At 39.9% G+C, this 20,230-nt stretch overlaps 1 protein-coding gene across 1 annotated transcript; it reads right to left on the reverse strand.

Moving 5' to 3' along the window:
• Positions 1-2,742: 2,742 nt before the first annotated feature.
• Positions 2,743-4,105, reverse strand: LOC133815054 (uncharacterized). The gene is made up of 2 exons (XM_062247941.1): positions 3,941-4,105; positions 2,743-3,870 (listed from the first exon to the last, which is right to left on the reverse strand). The coding sequence occupies exons 1-2, from the start codon at positions 4,103-4,105 to the stop codon at positions 2,743-2,745; spliced, it is 1,293 nt and encodes a 430-aa protein (XP_062103925.1).
• Positions 4,106-20,230: the final 16,125 nt, after the last annotated feature.

Here is a 20,230-nt window from a genome sequence, read left to right on the forward strand (position 1 = left end):
ACCAGCTCATATCCTGACTAATAGGCACATTCCAAACGTTAAACTCCTTCAAATAGATGGAACTAATCCACTTGACCCAAAGGCAGTCTTGCTTGGTAGTAATCGCCCAAATAAAGTTAGCCATCAACGCCAAGTTCCATTTCTTACCTTCACGAAAACCAATACCACCCAGCTTTTTAGGGAGACAAACATTTTCCCACGAAGGGAGATGCATCTTACTTCTATTCCCATTAGATCCCCAAAGAAAATCCCGCCAGCTCTTATCAATGGCAGCAGTAATTTTGGATGGAAGAATGAATATACTCATCCAAAAATTCCTAATACCAAGCAAAACTGAGTGTATAAGTTGGGCACGACCAGCAAAAGACAAGTTTCTACTCGCCCAACAATTAAGCTTCTTGTTCAACTTATCCAGAATCACCCCACAGTCTGAAGCTTTCCACTTGGTAGGCCGAAGAGGAACCCCCAAGTACTTCAAAGGAAATGAGCCTTCTTCCATTTGCAACAACTCAAGAATCTGAGCTTTGATGGAATCCTTAACCCCTCCAAAATAGATATGGGATTTAGATTTATTCGCAGAAAGCCCAGTAGAATCACAAAACGCAGAGAAAGCTTCATGAATCTTACTCACTGAACTGACATTACCTTTACAAAAGATAATCAAATCATCTGCAAAACAAAGGTTAGTCATCCTAAGATGTTTACACAAAGGATGATAACCAAAGCCTTTTTTGTCAGAGTAATGCGCTAATAATCGAGTAAGGTACTCCATAATGAGCACAAACAAGAGAGGAGACATGGGGTCCCCTTGCCGAAGGCCTTTTTCCCCTTTGAAAGAGCCCTGAATTCTCCCATTCATTTACAGATTGTAGCTGGTACCTTTTAAGCAAACTAGAATCCAGCCAATAAATCTAGAGGGGAAACAAAGATGTTTAAGCAACTCCTCCACAAAATGCCAATCAACTGTGTCATAAGCCTTACTCAGATCGATCTTCATTAAACATCTAGCTGAAATATTCTTTCTAGTGTACCCTTTGAGGAGATCTTGGAATATCATAATATTATGAGCTAGAACTCTATTTTTTATAAAAGCTCCTTGATTACTATGAACAAGGAAGGGAAGCACTTCCGAAAGTCTAGAGCAAATCATCTTCGATATACACTTATAGAGAGTGTTACAACACGCAATAGGACGATAGTCTGAGCTCGGATCAGCTATCTTAGGAATAAGAGAAATCACAGTTTCATTCAGATCCTTCGGCAAGCACCCATCCTAAAAGAAATCCAACACAGCAGAAGTAATTTCATCACCAATATCTGACCATAACCCCTTAAAGAATCCCGAGCCAAAGCCATCCAAACCAGGACTTTTGAAGGAGTGAATGCTAAAAAGAGCCTTCTTCACATCACTCTTGGTAAAAGGTCTCAGTAATCTGACTTGAAGATCCAGAGACAATCTGTTTCCCTGAAGAATACAGCTTTTATCAATCTCCATAGAAGCCAAATTTCTCCTCCCCGTAAAATTCTTGAAATGAGAAAGAAAGTGCTCAACAACTTTAGAGTAATCTTCTTCTGTTTTGCCTCCAATAGTGAAGGAAGAAATTCTATTATCAACTCTTCTCTTTCTCATAAATGCATGAAAAAATCTCGAATTATCATCACTAAACTTGATCCAATTAAGTTTACTCTGCTGTTTGAGAAAACTGGCATAACGGCTCTGCATGATTGAAACATTGAGTTGAGCTTGAGTAACTGATTGATGCAGAGACAGATCAGAAGGATTAGTAGCCAATGCCTCCTGAACTCTACTAAATTCCTCCTTAGCCTCCCTATAACTCAAAACAACATCACCAACTTCCTCTCTGTTGAACCTTTTCAAAATATGCTTCACCCGATACAATTTCTGGACTACCTTGCAAAAACCTCCACCAGAAACAACTGGAGCATTCCAGCAACGAAGAACTGCTTCTCTATAGCCTCTATACTGCATCCAATGGTTACCAAAACGAAATGGGATAAATCCCACCTTGTTAACTTCTTGATTACGAATCACATAGAAACTATGATCAGAAATGCAGTCCCATTTGAAGCGAGCTTCAGTTTTCGGGAAAGCATCCAGCCACAGATCATTAATAAAAACTCTATCTAATTTAGAGAAGATACGGTCTCCTGCCTCCTGTTTGTTCGACCACGAATAGAGAGCTCCATCACATTTAAGTTCCTCAACTTGGCCTAAAGCCAACCAATCTTGAGCATCAGCTATGTCCTTAGCAAGGATTTGTCTCCCACCATTCCTATCTTGGTAGCTAAACATGGCATTAAAGTCTCCAAAAATTATCCAAGGAAACTTTAATTGACCAATACTAGCTAATTTCTCCCAAAGATGTTTCCTCTCCCCCATAGAATTGCTTCCATAAACCACTGTAGCGAAAAATATTTCCTGCTGGCCACTCACTTTGATCCGACAATGAACAAGTTGGGGATCTTCAAGCAAGATATCAACCTTCACAAACTTAGTTTGCCAAACAACTAAGATCCTACCAGAAACAATAGGACTTGAAAAGTAATCCCAATTGTGAAAATTATTCTCAAAAACTTCCTTAATTTTCTCATGTTTCAACTTAGTCTCAAAGAAAGCTCCAAAACCAACCTTATTCTCCTTACATATACTAAGAATAGCATTTTGCTTATCTCTTTTATTCATACCCCTCACATTCCACCCTATCATATTACAAACTTCCATCACTTAATTGGGATAGATTTAGTAACCAAATGACCAATCCCTGAATCTTGTAGCACAGCATATCCATTGCCCGAAATAGTCTTGCCCTGAGCTAAATCTGACTTGTGAGCATTTGCCACCCCTTGTCTAGCACCTCTCCTTTTGGGAGTAATCCAGCTTCCTGCAACCTCAGAACTCCCTTTTCCAGCTTGCTGAGCAACTTTTGAGTTAATCTGAACATCACTACTAACCTTTGAAACCTTTTGCTCTAGAGAACTATTGGCCCTCTCTTCCTCTCCAATACTAGATGAATTACCCGCTCTGGGAGCAGGACTAACATACCCAGAAGGCTGTTGAATCTCCTCCTCTGCATTGAATATGTTCTTGTCTGTTTTTGCGCCATTCTCATCAGTAGGTTTCTTCCTCCAACTCAAACCATTGTTCTTGTTACAATTTTCCATAACATGACCTAAATTCGAGCAGGCAGCACACTTAGAGGGAAGCCATTCATACTCCACCAATTGTTCAGTTAATTGATCCCTTTCATTAATAAAAGAAATAGATTTCAGAGGATGATCCGAAATCTCCATATCCACCAATATCCTCGCATATTTCACCATCGATCTACTTTGCATCACTTTATCCACCATAATCGGTCTCCCAATTGTGCTCACCATAGCACTGAGACTATTTTTTCCCCAGTATTGCAAACCCAAACCATTCAGCCTAATCCAAACCGGTACCGACTTGACCATTCTCATAGAGTCCATATCTGGTGTCCAAGGACGAAGAACCACCGGTTTTTTATCAAAGTGTATAACCCCCGTTTCCAAAATCAGATCCCGGGTCGCTTCATCCCTGAAGTTAACAAGGGTAAAACCTGAATGCATTCTCACTATCTTATCAACACCTAAGCTGCCCCAAATTCTCTTGACAAATCCTTCAAATACTCTAAAGGGTGGGTTAGCTCCCAGGACAATGCAAACAATCGCATTCTTCCAGAACGAAGCTTCAGTCTCAACCTCCTCCATGTCTAGTCGGGCCACAACTTGGTCACCCAATTTCAGAGGTTCAATATAATTCAGACGAGTAGAGGGCGTAAGTACCTGGTTCGACTTAAACTTACTCCATACTTCCTTAGCCGATCTCTGGAATTCAGAACCCTCAGCGTCCTCAGCCCAACTCACTGGAGTGGGAGAGGAACGATACACTTCCAACCTGCTTCAACTCAACACCACGTTCCAGCTCCAGCTCATCACATGGATCATGAAATTCATCATCAAGAAACAGATCAGGTACCTCAACTTGGATCGAAGGGAGGTCGTCCACCACCTCATCGGAAATCACCACCGGCTTCGATATACCTTTCTTCTTCCAAGCCATGGGAAGAGAGAGAGAGATATCACACGCCTATCTTAAGATGGAGAGAATTACTTAATTTTTATATGGTTGTGAATGTTGTAATATGTTTTGATGTATTTTTTTATTCTTCATCTTCAAATTAGAAGAAACAGACAATTGATCGTATTTAGTAGAAACATATTCAAAAGCAGATAAATCTCGATGAGTAGAATGATCAAGCTTTGAAGATGGTTGACCATGGTATTCATTTTTACCTCTGGTTCAACAAGAAAAGTTATTGATGGTTCAACTAACTCCCTTAACTTTCTTTGCAAGTGTAATTTTGTAAGAATATAAACTTATTGAAACCGTCTAAGAAATAGTCCAATCTCCGCATCACAACTTATTTCATTACTTGTATGTTTAGTAGATTTTATGAAGTCAAACCTCCTCCAATAAGGATTTATACATGATAAGAGAATAGCTCGTCCTTCTAATTGATATTCACTAATCTCATGTGCACATGACCATCCATGCGTGTGACGAATAATACACCCACAAGCATAAATATCAAGTCCAACCCAATCACCTCTCTTTGACTCTTGAGATACCTTAATCAATGGCACATCTAGAAATGAAATCTCTCTTTTTTTTTTTAATAATATATGTTTGAAATTATGTTGAAAAATTGTCAAACTTTTCTCAAATGATGCTTTTATCATTGTGTGTTGTAACTCTAGCAAATTATGTATTGTAGACCATAACGTCTCAAAATTTCCTTGTTATGAGCGTAAACATCTCTTTAACTTTGAATGTGCACTTTCTACTCTGTATAAAGAAAAGAATTGAAACTAATAAATTAAATAATACCAAATAACATTTTATATCCAAATGCACTAGCAATCAAATAAAATCTAAAATACGCATATACCTATTTGTAATAATAGTGCCAAAATGCATAGCTGTGTTTGTCCATGCAGAAATAATTTTTTCTTTATATTTATTTAGCCACACATCTTTGACATAATCAATTTCTTGTGGAAATATATCAAATTTTTCTTCAATTTCTTTGAGTCTCTTATTGAACTCACTATCTGAAGATTATAAAGTGAGTATGTTCCAACTGCAAAGAAAATTATCCCACTTTTCTTTTGTCTCAAAAAATTTCCTACACTTAGTCAACACATTTGTTTTTTTTTTTTTTTGAGAAAAAAGGCCTCATTAAAACCTCAAAAGTAAACCCAATGGGATAAACCTCAAGAGGAAAAAGAGTGCCTAAAAAATATATTGATCAAGTAATGTCATCCTGAATTACAACATTGATACATTCGGGGTATCCAGGCCACCAAACAAAATCATTAGAAAGAGATAAAGCAAACTTAGCCAAAGAGTGAGCAACACTATTGGCCATCCTAGGACAAAAAGTAAAGGAGATACTATGAAAGGAATTACAATAAGCAAGAATATCTCTAATAATATATCCTAGATAAGAATGCTCGATCTTGTGACTATTAATAGCGCGGATCACATTGGCACAATCAGATTCAATGACCACCGTAAGATACCCAAGTCTTGAGCACAACAAAATACTGTGGTAAACTGCCAAGGCTTCAGCAATAGTAGGGTCCAATAAATGATCCCAAGACCACGTACTAGAGGCAAGGACCATGCCATGAAAGTCACGGAAAACCGCCCCAGCGCCAGCCTTCTTCGCAACATGGTCAAGACCAGCATCACAATTGATTTTGACAACACCCTCCACTGGTTTGTCCCATCTATGCATTTTCGGAGCTTCCCTCAAGGACTCACTGGCGGGGAGAGAACCACCATTGGCATTCAAGTAACAATCTATAAAGGCCAAGCTCCATTCAATAACCATCTGGTCAGGGAGCGTAGTCTTCTCATTAACAAAGATATTGCGGCGATACCAAATACGCCATAAACACACAATGAGTTTTCCAAAGTCAGCTACAGATAAAGAATCTAAGCAGTTCAACAAAAACTCATAAATGTCCATACCAGTGTAAGGAGGAACAAGCATAATATTACCAACCGTGTGTCTACAGTTACTCAGTCTATCACAATTCCATAAAGCATGGATTGCAGTCTCAGGACCCTTCAGGCAAAAAGGGCATAAAGAAGCAACAGGTATACCTCGACTGCAAAGATTAGAGAAGGTAGGCAACCAGTTATTAGCACTCCTCCACAAAAAATGCCTCACTTTCCCAGGAATATTTAATTGCCAGATTTTAGTCCATAACACCGAAGCTCCATTAGAGCCTGAAGCCTGGCCCATCCCCAACAAACGAATGGCCTGCCAATATCCACTTTTGACGGTATAAAAAACTGAAGACTCAAAATGCCATATAACACAATCAGTAATAGGAAGATGATTGTGAGGGATAGAAAGAATAGCAGTCGCCTCTTGCACATTAAAAGCCTCATTGATCAAAACAGAGTTCCAATTACCATCAGGAAGAAGAAGGCTAGAGACCATTGCATCTTCAGGAAGAAAATGATCCGAACAAGACCTGTCACTATTCCGGCGAGGAATCCAGCGGTCATGATACACAGAGACATTATTTCCATCTTTGATAAGCCACCTAGCCCCAGAAAGAAAAAGCTCTTTACCCCATAAAATTGATCTCCAGATGAAAGAGGATTTTTTTGAGCTAGTGGCAGTAAGCACTATGGATGTAGGATAATAGAGTGCTTTCATAACCTTTGCAACGAGGGAATCCGGATTAGAATAAAGTCTTGCGGCCTGCTTAGCTAACAAAGCTTGATTAAACAAGGCAAGATCTCTGAACCCCATTCCTCCATCCGACTTGTGCCAACAAAGTCTCTCCCAAGTACACCAGTGTAACTTCTATTTTTCCACATTACCACCCCACCAGAATCTAGCACAGAGTCGATGAATTTCTTTAATGAAGCTGGCAGGTAGCTTAAACAAGTTCATAGAATAAGCAGGGATAGATTGGACGACCGATTTAATAAGCACCTCTTTCCCAGCAGCAGAGAAGGACCGAGATTTCCAACTAAACAATTTTTTCCAAATACGATCTTTGAGAGATTGAAAAAGACCTTTCTTACTTTGCCCAGCATAACAGGGTAAACCAAGGTACTTCTCATGGCAAACAACCACAGGGACACCCAGAATAGCTGCCATGTCAGCAGCATCACTAGAACAAATCCGAGAACTAAAACACATGGCAGACTTAGAAAAATTCACAAGTTGACCAGAAGCCTTACCATACCAATCCAGAAGCTGCTTAAAACGGTGACAAGCAAACATAGATGCTTTGAAAAAGAAAAGGCTATCATCAGCAAAAAGGAGATGAGAGACCTGGGGACCAGTACGCCCACAGGAGAGACCCGAGAGAGAGCCATTCACACAATCACGCTGAACTAGAGCAGACAATCTGTCAGCACAGATCAGAAATAGAAAGGGTGACAGAGGATCACCTTGTCAAAGACCCCTGCCAAGAATAATATTGCCCAATATTTCACCATTCAGATTAAAAGCATAGTCTACCGAAGAGATACAAGCCAGAACTAAACTGATCCATTTCTCATGAAAGCCCAGTTTCCTCATAAGGCTACATAGGAACCTCCATTCAACACGATCATAGGCTTTAGACATGTCAAGCTTGAGAGCAAAAGCACCTGTTTTACTTTTAACACGCCGTTTTAGATGGTTGACACATTCAAAGCCAATCATAGCATTATCAGTGATAAGACGTCCAGGGAGGAAGGCACTCTGCTCATCAGAAATCACTGAACCCAGAATCTCACGTAAACGATTAGTCATAGTTTTTGCAATAATCTTGTAAAGCACATTACACAAACTAATAGGACGAAAATCCGAAGCATGTTTAGGATCATCAATTTTTGGGATAAGAGTAGAATTGATACCTTTAATATGCCCACCCTCATTCAAAAAATGGAGACAGACAGCGCTAACTTCAGGACCAACAGTATCCCAATATTTCTGATAGAAGCCTGCAGACATACCATCCTTGCCAGGACTTTTAGAAGGGCTCATTTGGAAAAGAGCCTTCCTCACATCCTCGCCAGTATAGGGTCTAGTCAGTTGATCGTTCATACGAGAAGTGACCTTGGGAACAATAGCATTAAGAACAGGATCCATATCAGCACATGTAGGAGAATCAGACTCAAAGATAGACTGGAAATAGTCTTGAAAGACACCCGCGAGGTTATCTTGACCGAACACTTCAGTATCATTCTTATCAAAAAGAGAGCCAATAAAGTTTCTTTTTTTCCGAGCAGTGGCACTCTTATGAAAATACGCAGTGTTGCGGTCACCCAGCTTGAGCCAATTCTGCTTGGAGCGGGGTGCCCAATATTTTTCTTCTTTGTAATGAAGCACATCCAAATCCTTCTCAAGAGACACATAATCTTTCAAATTAGCAGCCGAGAGAGAAGCATCCAAACTTTTTAATTGTTTTTGCTTTTTCATAATATTATTATGATGCCTTTTAAACACAGTATTGTTCCAACGACCAAGATTTGTGGAAAAATTAGCAATTTTAGTAGCCAAAGTCTCAAAGCTATGCCCCACACCACTATTCCATGCCGAAGAAATAATATTCCCACATTCCTCATCCTCCTCCCAAGCAGTCTCATAATGAAACCGAGACTTAAGCAACACATTCCCCTTAACGCCGTCATTAGTATGATTAAAGTGGACATGAAGAGGTCGATGATCAGAACCCCAAAAGCTAAGATGAGACACAGAAAAATAAGGGAACAAATCGAACCATTTCGGATTACCAAGCATGCGATCAAGACGTACCTGAGTGAACGTGCTATCTTTGTGCCGATTACACCAAGTGAACTTCGGCCCCGAGAAGCCCAAATCAACAAGATCACAATCAGATAAAGCTTGTTTGAAGTTTCTCATGAGGTAATTGGGCCTAGACGCCGCACCATCTTTCTCACTAGCAATAATAATTTCGTTCAAATCACCCTCGCACAACCAAGGACCGTCATAAGACGAAGCCAACATACCCAAGAAACGCCAGAAATCCTTCCTAAGGCTAGCATCAGGTTGACCATACAACCCCGTAAAACGCCAAGAAGGGGAACCAACAACATGGATAAACACGTCAATATGAAACTTAGAGAATTGGATAAGCTCAACATCAACGGAGTCCCCCCACATCAGACAGAGACCACCGCTACGACCAATTTTCTCAACAACAATCTTACCACAAAAACCAAGGCGAACTCGAAGAACTTCCAATTGAGACTGTGAACTAAGAGTTTCGGACAGAAAAATAAAGTCTGGCTTCAAACTCTTAACGTGGCCACTCAAAGCTTGGAACGTCCGGTCCTGGCCTAGACCTTGAACGTTCCACACGAGGCAATTCATAATGCTCGGCGGCCTAGCTCCACCGCTAGGTCCGCCGTTGAGGTAGAACCACTCCCGGTAAAACATCCGAAGCAACAGAAAGAGGGACCAACACCTCATCAACCAAAGAGCTCAAGAGTTGAGGTTCCGCTTGGCTCTTTAATTTTCTTTTGACCACACGAGATGGTTTTTGGACAGCTAAAAGATCACCACGGGATCCCGTATGGATACCAGCTTTGCGTCCCCGGCGGCTACGCGAAGCAGTGACAACTCCAAAAGAGGCAGGGAGTATACGTCTCTTGCTTCCAGCGGCAAAGGGAGGAGGAGGGAGAGAGCTGGTTTGTGACTTAGAGCCAAAAATGACTGCACTGTTTGGCATCACGAAGGGGGTAGTCTCATGTACGTGAGAGATTTCTTCATGCAAACTAATTGCACGTGAGGAAGGGTCCCCTTTCAAGTCAAAACCAGCATCAGTATTATTAAGAGAATTAATAATAGGAACACCATCTATCTTCTCAATGGGAATAGACCCATGCATAAATGATTTCTCCCCATGCAAATAAATGTTACGTGAGGAAGTGTCCCCACTCAAGTCCACCACAACATCAATATTATTTAAAGGATTAAAAGCCAAAGGAAGACTTTCAACAGTAGGGTCCACACTACTAACAAAAGAGGAAGTCAAACTTTTGCCAATATTAAGAGAATGTATACCCGAGCAAATAGAGGGGCATAAAGAAGGAGGATCTTCAGGAATAACTTTTTTAAGAGCCACAAAATCATTTTTTTTCCCATTAATATTATCATTTCAAGTAATAGAATTTCTGCCACAGTCAATCACGGGTACACTATCCTCATCAATAACAATGCCGTTAGAAGGAGAAGTTTTCGGGATAGCAACAGCTGTGCCAACAGGTTCCGAAAACTTAGCCTTCCCCTTCCCTGAATGTTGGCGTAAATCGAGGCGTGGTGGGCGCATGCAACCAGTCGGAGCTTTTTCCTTCCAAACCGGATCAGCATCCGCCCTTGCCGTCGCACCACAGGGCTCCGAACCAGAACCACTCTGAGCGACCACACGAGAACGTTTAACCGGGGAAAAATGTTTCGCAGAGGGCAAGGCTTTGATCCATTCTCCATACTTGAAGCAAGGTTTTCCATTCATACTAAAAACCTTAGCTTTACATTCTCTAATCGGGTGCCCGATAATACCGCAATTAAAACAGAGGTCCGGGAGATGTTCAAATTTCAAAGCAACAAGATTTTTATCCATACCAGAGACTAAACCAACCTTAACGGCACGGGGAAGGGGTTTAGTAATGTCAATGGAAATCCGTACTCGGAGAAAACGACCCAAATGATCACCAAACGACCCAGACGCCACCTCAATCACAGGGCCAATAAGCGCACCAACTTCGTATCCAACCTCAGTCGAAAGACAGCAAATCGGTAAGTTATGCAATTGAATCCAGAAAGAAACATGATTAAAACACAGATCCGAGTAGTTACCGATCCCAGTTGGTTCAGCCAAAACCAATAAGGAGTGCTCCACTATCCACGGTCCGCCTCTCAGAACACGAAGACGATCGTCGTCAAGAACAAACTTAAAGAGAAACAGATTGGGTTTGAGAAGATCAACCTCAAAAGTCCCCTTTAACTTCCACATATTATTAGTTGAAATCAAAACAGCCTCACGGGGTATATTACGTGCCGAAATGATACATCCAACAAGAGAACGAGCGACCTTCTCTAACCCCTTAGAGATAACGTTCACATCAAGATCTCCTTGAATAGTTTCATCAGACATATCAACATCTAAAGCGTATTGAAGCGCGGCTAGCTCATCGGAATCCATAACGAAAACACGACCAAGAGACCACAATCACCACTTCGAACTCGAACACTACCGGTGACAGAACTTCAAAGGAGAAGAAGGACAACCGAGAGAGAGAGCGAAAACTTTTTTTTACTTAGTATTTTTTATTTGGTTTCACCAAAATGTCTTCATATATCTCCAATTGATAGTCAACACATTTGTTAGATATATGATGTCGACATAAAAAGATGTTTTGCAATAGAAAAAACCTTTTCAATAGTATTGATTAATGCTAATTATCTATCTCACATTCAATAGGAAAGTCCTTTTCAATTGTTTTGCAGTAGGAAAGCCATTTTCAATAGTATTGATTGTCTCACTTTTTTTTGTCTCAAAAAATTTCCTACACTTAGCCGACAACACATTTGTTAGATATATGATATCGATAAAAAAGGATGTTTTGTAGTAAGAAAGACCTTTTCAATAGTATTGATTAATGTTAATTCTCTATCTGTGACAACTACATTAGGAAGAAAGTCAATGTCCATCATAGATTTTAGTGCATTTAATGTCGATGCTTAATTATTCCCTCGTTTCGACTCAAGAAAAACAAAGGCAATAGAGGATGTATATTCAGTTGATGTAACTTAAAAAATCTTCTTTTAGTCTTGTAAGTAAAATCCATGACTAATACATGAGGAAAAATATGTAGGAAGTCAACTCCAACTACATGTGCTCAAAATATATCTCGAACCGTATTAGTATATTTTTTTCTTCTATGCCACTCGATATAGTTATGTTCACTCAACTTACCCATCAATTGTTGCTTTAAGACCTACATGCCTTTTCTTGAACTTTGTGTTTTTGTCTTGCATTGTATATTATTTTCATTGTTGAGACGCTATATTTATTTATTTTTCTTTCATCACAGCTAGAATTTCTCTTAGCGTGATATTGCACTTTGACATATCAACTAATACCTTTGTCTCGTCTTTTGTGAAGACTCAAAAATAAATAAATAAATAAATAATAATAATAATTTTTTTTAAGTGGTGGGACCCACTTATTTTAATATTTGTCAGATTTTCTTTTTCTTTTCTTTTCTTTTTCTTTCCTTTTTCTTCCCGAGCACTTCTCCTTCTTCTTCTTCTTCTACTTTTTCTTCTTTTTCTCTCTGCAACAACCCACATCGGGGTATCACAAAGTCATTGCCGGAGTTCCCTTTTGCCGCCACGCGCTGGAGCACCAGTGGCCGGCGACAACCCCATCCCCAAAATCTCAGGGCCATCGGAGTTAAGACGCACACGAACAGAGCAGTCAAAGTTTCGTCGTCAAAACTTTGATCGCACTTTTCGGTGAGCCCAGACCTCCGTTCGGTGAGTGGGTGGCACCGTTGGAACCAGTGTGAAGGGAGGAGCGTCGCCCACTAAGTCATTTCAGTCAACTCACCGTTTTTCTCCGGCGAAATTTTGGGTATCTCCGCCCTTTGGAAGCATTTTCCGGCGACACTAAAACCTGCATGTTTTCTGATCTGTTCTGAGGGCACTGAGTGCCAAATATATATTTTTGTTCACTTATTTATGCAGATTATGATTTTTGGGTTTATTCAAAGCAAATTGTTATGCTGCCCAATTTTCTAAAATATAAAGGGAATATGTTTCTTTCTTTTCATGTTTACCTGCATTTGGTTATACCGATGAAAGCCATAGTGATCATGATTGGTGCACGTTGTTGTTTCACGACCTAGTCTATGTGTCGTCATAGGTAGATCAGGTGTTCACTCACCTATAGGTGTAAAGACCTAGCATCTGTATACAAGAAGTGTTCTGAGCCTCCCCCTTGTGATGGTTATCAGGTCCGGCTACCCGGTGTAGGATGTCAGATTTTATATGGTGGGTAACGGGAACTAGGGATCTAGTGGACGGTGTGATGTGCACTTGTAGCTATGCTCTTATGATTATTTGTGGTTTCTCTATTTTGGTTTATACATGATGAAGTATGTTTTGTTTTCAAAGCTAACCATGCAGGGGTTGTATTAAACTTTTGGGTCCTATGTTATTAGTTGTTTTCCTACTGAGCTTTATAAGCTCACCCCCTATCTCTCCCATTCCAGGAGCCTAGTGACGCGAACGTGGAAAATATGAATTATTGATGGAGCTAGTGTGTTTAGCCTATTTCTATTTCGGGTCATTGTCTTATCTTTTGAGCATTATTTAAGTATTCGACTTCGAATCTAATGATCGGTATATCTAAATGAGCTATGAAATAGTTAGTGATGAGGAATGGTGGATGCTAAGTATTATTTTGGGTGTTTATGACTTATTAAATTTAACTATTTGGTGATTACATAACTGTGGGAATATTATTGTTTTATGTATAATGATAAATGATCATACTTTTATTACTAATATTTTTATATATAATTATAGAAGTCATTTCATTATTTTAACTTATAATTATAGTACGATTTAATATAAATTAAATGATCATTTATAAAGACTACTTTTAACGAGGGTCAAAGTTTGACATTTGACCACCCAAGTTATGGATATTACAAATCTGCCACGGCCTAGGGCTCGGGGCATGACAGAAAAATGGTTTCAGAGCACTGGGTTCAAATAACTCGTAGTGTGTCACCAAATAGATTAAATTTATTTTAAAATAAAGTATTTTGATCTATAAAAGGCGTATGTATATAGATAGCATCCATACCTCACTAACTGGTTAGCTTTTGATTTACTGACCTAAGAAAATGCCTCCGAAAGGAAGGACAACAAGGAGAAGGCCTGCAGATGATGTCCTTGAGGCTGAGGTTCCTTCTTCACCAGTTACATTCCCTGTGAATGCCATTCTTGAGGCTTTAAGAGGCATTCCTGCCAAATAGATGGATCCAGCTGCCCGACAGAGCAATCACTTCCAAATCTTCCATCAGATTCAAATGCCTAAGTCTAAAAGTGGAAAGGATTCCATGGTTGCTGAAAGATGGTCGAGGCATATAAAGAAGAGTTTAAACATTATGGGAACACCTAAGGAGTATCATGTTAATATTAATGTGCCCAAGTTGGAAATGAGCGCATCGGACTAGTAAGAAGCCTTAAGTAGGATGAGTGGAATTGATGGGATGACTTGAGGAAATTGTGAGATGGGTTTTCGAAGAACAACATTTTAACCCATCTCATAGGAGGACTTGATTGGATCATTTGATTGCTTAAGATCAATGACAGGTTGATGAGATCACAGAATGACTAGATAATGATGGATGTGAGTGAATGAATTCTACATGAAGTTTGTAGAGTTATCTTCCTATGTTTATGTTGGTACGGTCGATCAACCTCTTTTAATTGAGCAGTTCCTCCGTCCCTTACTCCCTTCAATGCTGGGTCCACTTTCCCTATGACCTTTGGAAATTTGAATGAGTGTGTGACAGCAGCCTTACGGACTGAGGCTCATCAAGAAGGAATCAAAATAAAGATTTCCCACACGACAACAGAGGTTCCAACCATCCCATGGAGGACCCATCGGGAGTTATGCAAGGTCTACTCCTTTCACAAGACAACCTAAGAGTAACCAGTCTGAGACTTCATCCTATGGTTTCACACCCACACTAGGGCAACAATCCCAATATCAACATTAGTTCTAGCCCCAAGGTTCAGGATTCAAGCAGGGGTACTCGCAGAGTTTCCAAACTCCCATTTCTGCTGGGAGTCAGAGAGGGTTCAATCAAGGAGGAGGTTCTAGTGCAAGCACAAACCATCCTGGTCATGGAAAAGGGAAAGCAAAGGAAAAAGTCGCTGGCCAAGCCTATGCTCTTGGTGGTGATGATGCGCAAGGAGGATCATGCCATGGAGTTGTGGATGGTATGGTTCTTATCTCACACTCTTGGGCTCATGTATTATTTAATACTAGTGCATCGCATTCTTTCATATCATTAATGTTTGCTTGCATGTTGGGTTTGAGTTGGGAAACTTTTAGTCCTACATTGCAATTGAGTGTACCTATGGGAGGGCATGGTGAAGTATCAACCATCTGCAAATCGGTTTGTATTGTGCTTGAAGGGCATAATTTATTAGGAAACCTGATGGTGTTACCTATGGGACAATTTGATGTGATTCTTAGCATGGATTGGTTGTCTAAGTACCAAGCCATTGTAGATTTCTCACGAGAAAGGGTGACTCTTTTAACTCCAAGTGGAGATTTCATTTTATATCGAGCCAACATAAATACAGTAAGGAAGGATCCTATCCTTAAGGCATGTTTAGGTGGGAAAAGAAACTTAGAGTGTTATGGGAGTCTGTTTGCAATTGAGGATGAGTCTAGGCCTCTAGACAAGTTTCCTTGGATATCAGTGGTTAGTGGCTTTCCAGATGTGTTTCCTGAGGATTTTCCAGGACTACCACCTGATAGAGAGATCAAGTTTTGCATTGATTTGATTCTCGGGACTTAACCAGTTTCTACTACCCCTTATTGCATGGCACCTACAGAGTTGGATGAATTGAAAAAGCAATTGGGTGAGCTAATGGATAAGGTACATCAGGAACAGTACTTCCCCATGGGGAGCTCCAGTTTTGTTTGCCAAGAAATCTGATGGATCCTTGTGCTTGTGCATCGATTATAAGAAATTAATTCAGATGACAATTAATAACAAGTATCCATTGCCAATGATATATGAGTTGTTTGATCAGCTCATATGTTCAAAGTGTTTTTCCAAGATTGACTTAAAGTCAGGCTATCATCAATTGAGGATTTAGGAAGAGGATATTCCTAAAACTAATTTCAGAACGCGTTATGGACACTTTGAGTTTTTTTTGGCAATGCCATTTGGATTAACGGATGCACCTGCAATATTTATGGACCTTATGAATAGAATCTTTAGACCCTATTTGGATAAATTTGTGGTTGTTTTTATTGATGAAATTTTGGTGTATTCCAAGACACCTGAGGACCATACAAAACATTAAACAATTGTGTTGCAAACTTTGAGGGACCATCAATTATATGCTAAGAAAGAAAAATGTGACTTCTGGAGGACTGAGGTCAAATTCTTAGGGCATGTAAAATATCAAGAGGACATTACTGTGAATTCATGCGAAGATAGATCCTATCTTACAGTGGGAAAAATCAAAGAACGTTACTAAGATTCGAAGTTTTCTTGGGTTAGTAGGTTACTATCGTCGCTTTGTGGAGAATTTTTCTCGAATTGCTATGCCTTTGAAAAAGCTAACAAGAAAGGATTTAAAGTTCGTGTGCGATGACAGTTGTGAAGAAGCTTTCAGATAACTTAAGCCAAGATTGACTACGGCGACTATTCTCGCTGTGCCTAATAGTGATGAACCGTTTGTGGTATTTACTGATGCTTCTGGTACTGGTTTAGGTGGAGTTCTCATGTCAAATGGCAAGGTTGTTGCCTATGTTTCACGCCAATTGAAGACACATGAGAAGAACTACCCCACACATGACTTGGAACTTGCAGCAGTGATTTTTGCCTTGAAAATGTGGAGATGTTACTTATATGGGGAAAAGTTTGAATTATAATCTGATCATAAGAGTTTAAGGTATCTCTTTACTCAAAGAGACTTGAATTTGAGGAAAAGAAGAAGGGTCGAGTACAGGGCAAATTATGATTTCACTTTGAAATATCCTCATGGAAAAGAAAATGTGGTTGCTACACAGTGCTACTTCAACAAGTTAAGCAATGTCAGTGGAAAGATGAGAAATTGAGACTTATCTAGAATCGAATCCAAAACGGTGAGCAATTAGATGGATGGACAGTAAATGCTGAAGGATTCTTATACCATATGGGAAGATTAGTCGTTGCAAAAATCCCTGATCTTAGAGAGTCTGTTATGATTGAGGCCATAGGTCTAAGTTTGTTGTACATCCTGGAAGCACAAAGATGTACCAAGATTTGAAAAGACAATATTGGTGGGAAGGTATGAAGAGAGATGTGACTAACTTTGTAGCTAAGTGTATGGTTTGCCAGCAGGTTAAAGCTGAGCACCAGAGACCTTCAGGGTTGCTTCAAGCTTTACCTATACCAGAATGGAAGTGAGACAAGATCACGATGGACTTTGTGAGAAGATTACCGTTAACACCATTAAAGCATGACACTGTCTGGGTGATTGTTGACCGTTTGACCAAATCTGCTCATTTCATTCCAATTAGGAAGGACTATAAGATTTCTAAACTAGCTCGACTTTATGTGGGTAATATACTTCGACTGCATGGGTTTCCTTCTAGCATTGTTTCTGAGAGAGATCCTCGATTTACATAAAAGTTTTGGCGAGCATTGCAAGAAACTTTAGGAACTGAACTTAACTTGAGCACCGCTCACCACCCTCAAACAGATGGACAGTCTGAGAGGACTATCCAAAACTTTGGAGGACATGCTTCTTTCATGTATTTTGGATTTTGGGGGTAGCTGGGGAGAACACTTGTCATTGGTGGAATTCACTTATAATAATAGCTACCAGGCCAGTATAGGCATGGCTCCTTATGATACCTTATATGAGAGACCATACAGATCACCTTTGTGTTGGGCAGAACCAGATTAGCATGTCACAATTGGATCTCAAATTGCTAGTACTACTGGGAAGATCAAAGTATTTTTTTTCCAACAAAGACTTAAGGTTGTTCAAAGTCGTCAGAAAAGTTATGCCGATCTCCTCCGATAAGAAGTGGAGTTTGAGGTCGGTGACTATGTCTTCTTGATAGTTACTCCCATGCTTGGTGTGATGAGATTTGGAGTGAAGGTTAAGCTAGCCCCGAGGTATATTGGACCTTTCGAGGTTATCGAGAGGGATGGGGAGGTCGCTTATCGATTGAACTTACCAGTGCGGTTGGGGCACGTTTACAATGTGTTCCATGTGTTGATGCTGAGGAAGTATACTCCAGACCCATCACACATCATTGAGTATGAGACAATCTCTCTTCAAGAGAACGTGACATATGAAGAGCAACCTATCAGAATCTTGGCGAGAGAGTTAAAAGTGCTAAGGAATAGGGAGATTCCAGTAGTCAAGGTCTTATGGCGGAACCATAGAGAAGACGAGGCTACTTGGGAGAAGATTCAGAGATGTATGAGAAGTATCCTCATTTGTTTAATTTTCAGCTTGAGGTTGTTCTTTGAAAAAAAAAAATTCGAGACGAAATTTCTTTTTAAGGGAGGAAGAATGTGAAGACTAAAAAATAAATAAATAAATAATAATAATAATTTTTTTTAAGTGGTGGGACCCACTTATTTTAATATTTGTCAGATTTTCTTTTTCTTTCCTTTTCCTTTTTCTTCCCGAGCACTTCTCCTTCTTCTTCTTCTTCTTCTACTTTTTCTTCTTTTTCTCTCTACAACAACCCACGTCAGGGTATCACAAAGCCATTGCCAGAGTTCCCTTTTGCCGCCACGCGCCAGAGCTGGAGCACCAGTGGCCAGCGACAACCCCATCCCCAAAATCTCAGGGCCATCGGAGTTAAGACGCACACAAACGGAGCAGTCAAAGTTTCGTCGTCAAAACTTTGATCGCACTTTCCGGCGAGCCCAGACCTCCGTTCGGTGAGTGGGTGGCACCGTTGGAACCAGTGTGAAGGGAGGAGCGTCGCCAACTAAGTCATTTCAGTCAACTCACCGTTTTTCTCCGGCAAAATTTTGGGTATCTCCGCCCTTTGGAAGCATTTTCCGGTGACACCGGAGGTCAGTTGGACAAAGGGGCTGTACTTCCGTGATGTACTACTCGAGATGATCGTTTTGATATATGCCATGCATATATTCGTCGACGTTCTCGGTAGCGCTAGCAACTGCTAGTGTGCACCACTTGGGTGAGGTTTCAGAATTTGAAATTTTAAATATGGTCATATTATATGTCATTGGACACGATTTTGAATAAAGAATGCTATGGTGATAATCGTTTGCTCATTTGGTGCACGTAGGAAAAACGTGATATTAAAATCGGACTAAATCATTCTAAGATCATCGTTAAGCTTAGGAGCGTCGCTTTGGGCTCGGATTAAATTCTAAGGAGTTATCTAAAGAGGTAGGGACTCAACTGGACTATTGGACTTATTTTACTCGTATTAAATTACATTCAACATATTCCCATTTTGAGATTTATAAAATGTTTGAAAAATTGAAAACTTAACCTGCATGTTTTCTGATCTGTTCTGAGGGCACTGAGTGCCAAATATATATTTTTGTTCACTTATTTATGCAGGTTATGATTTTTGGGTTTATTCAAAGGCAGTTGTTATGCTGCCCAATTTTCTAAAATATAAAGGGAATATGTTTCTTTCTTTTCATGTTTACCTGCATTTGGTTATACCGATGAAAGCCATAGTGATCATGATTGGTGCACGTTGTTGTTTCACGACCTAGTCTATGTGTCGTCATAGGTAGATCAGGTGTTCACTCACCTATAGGTGTAAAGACCTAGCATCTGTATACAAGAAGTGTTCTGAGCCTCCCCCTTGTGATGGTTATCAGGTCCGGCTACCCGGTGTAGGATGTCAGATTTTATATGGTGGGTAACGGGAACTAGGGATCTAGTGGACGGTGTGATGTGCACTTGTAGCTATGCTCTTATGATTATTTGTGGTTTCTCTATTTTGGTTTATACATGATGATGTATGTTTTGTTTTCAAAGCTAACCATGCAGGGGTTGTATTAAACTTTTGGGTCCTATGTTATTAGTTGTTTTCCTACTGAGCTTTATAAGCTCACCCCCTATCTCTCCCATTCCAGGAGCCTAGTGACGCGAACGTGGAAAAGATGAATTATCGATGGAGCCAGTGTGTTTAGCCTATTTCTATTTCGGGTCATTGTCTTATATTTTGAGTATTATTTAAGTATTCGACTTCGAATCTAATGATCGGTATATCTAAATGAGCTATGAAATAGTTAGGGATGAGGAATGGTGGATGCTAAGTATTATTTTGGGTGTTTATGACTTATTATATTTAACTATTTGGTGATTACATAACTGTGGGAATATTA

Source organism: Humulus lupulus, chromosome 2 (assembly GCF_963169125.1).
Source record: "Humulus lupulus chromosome 2, drHumLupu1.1, whole genome shotgun sequence".
Taxonomy (NCBI): Eukaryota; Viridiplantae; Streptophyta; class Magnoliopsida; order Rosales; family Cannabaceae; genus Humulus; species Humulus lupulus.

What these genes read in the sequence shown, in the direction of transcription:
- LOC133815054 (XM_062247941.1), bottom strand. Translation starts at nt 4,105, where the DNA reads ATGGCTTGGAAGAAGAAAGGTATATCGAAGCCGGTGGTGATTTCCGAT. An exon ending in GTGGTGTTGAGTTGAAGCAG is followed by an intron (nt 3,871 to 3,940) that starts GTTGGAAGTGTA and finishes TCTGAATTCCAG; the next exon opens with AGATCGGCTAAGGAAGTATG.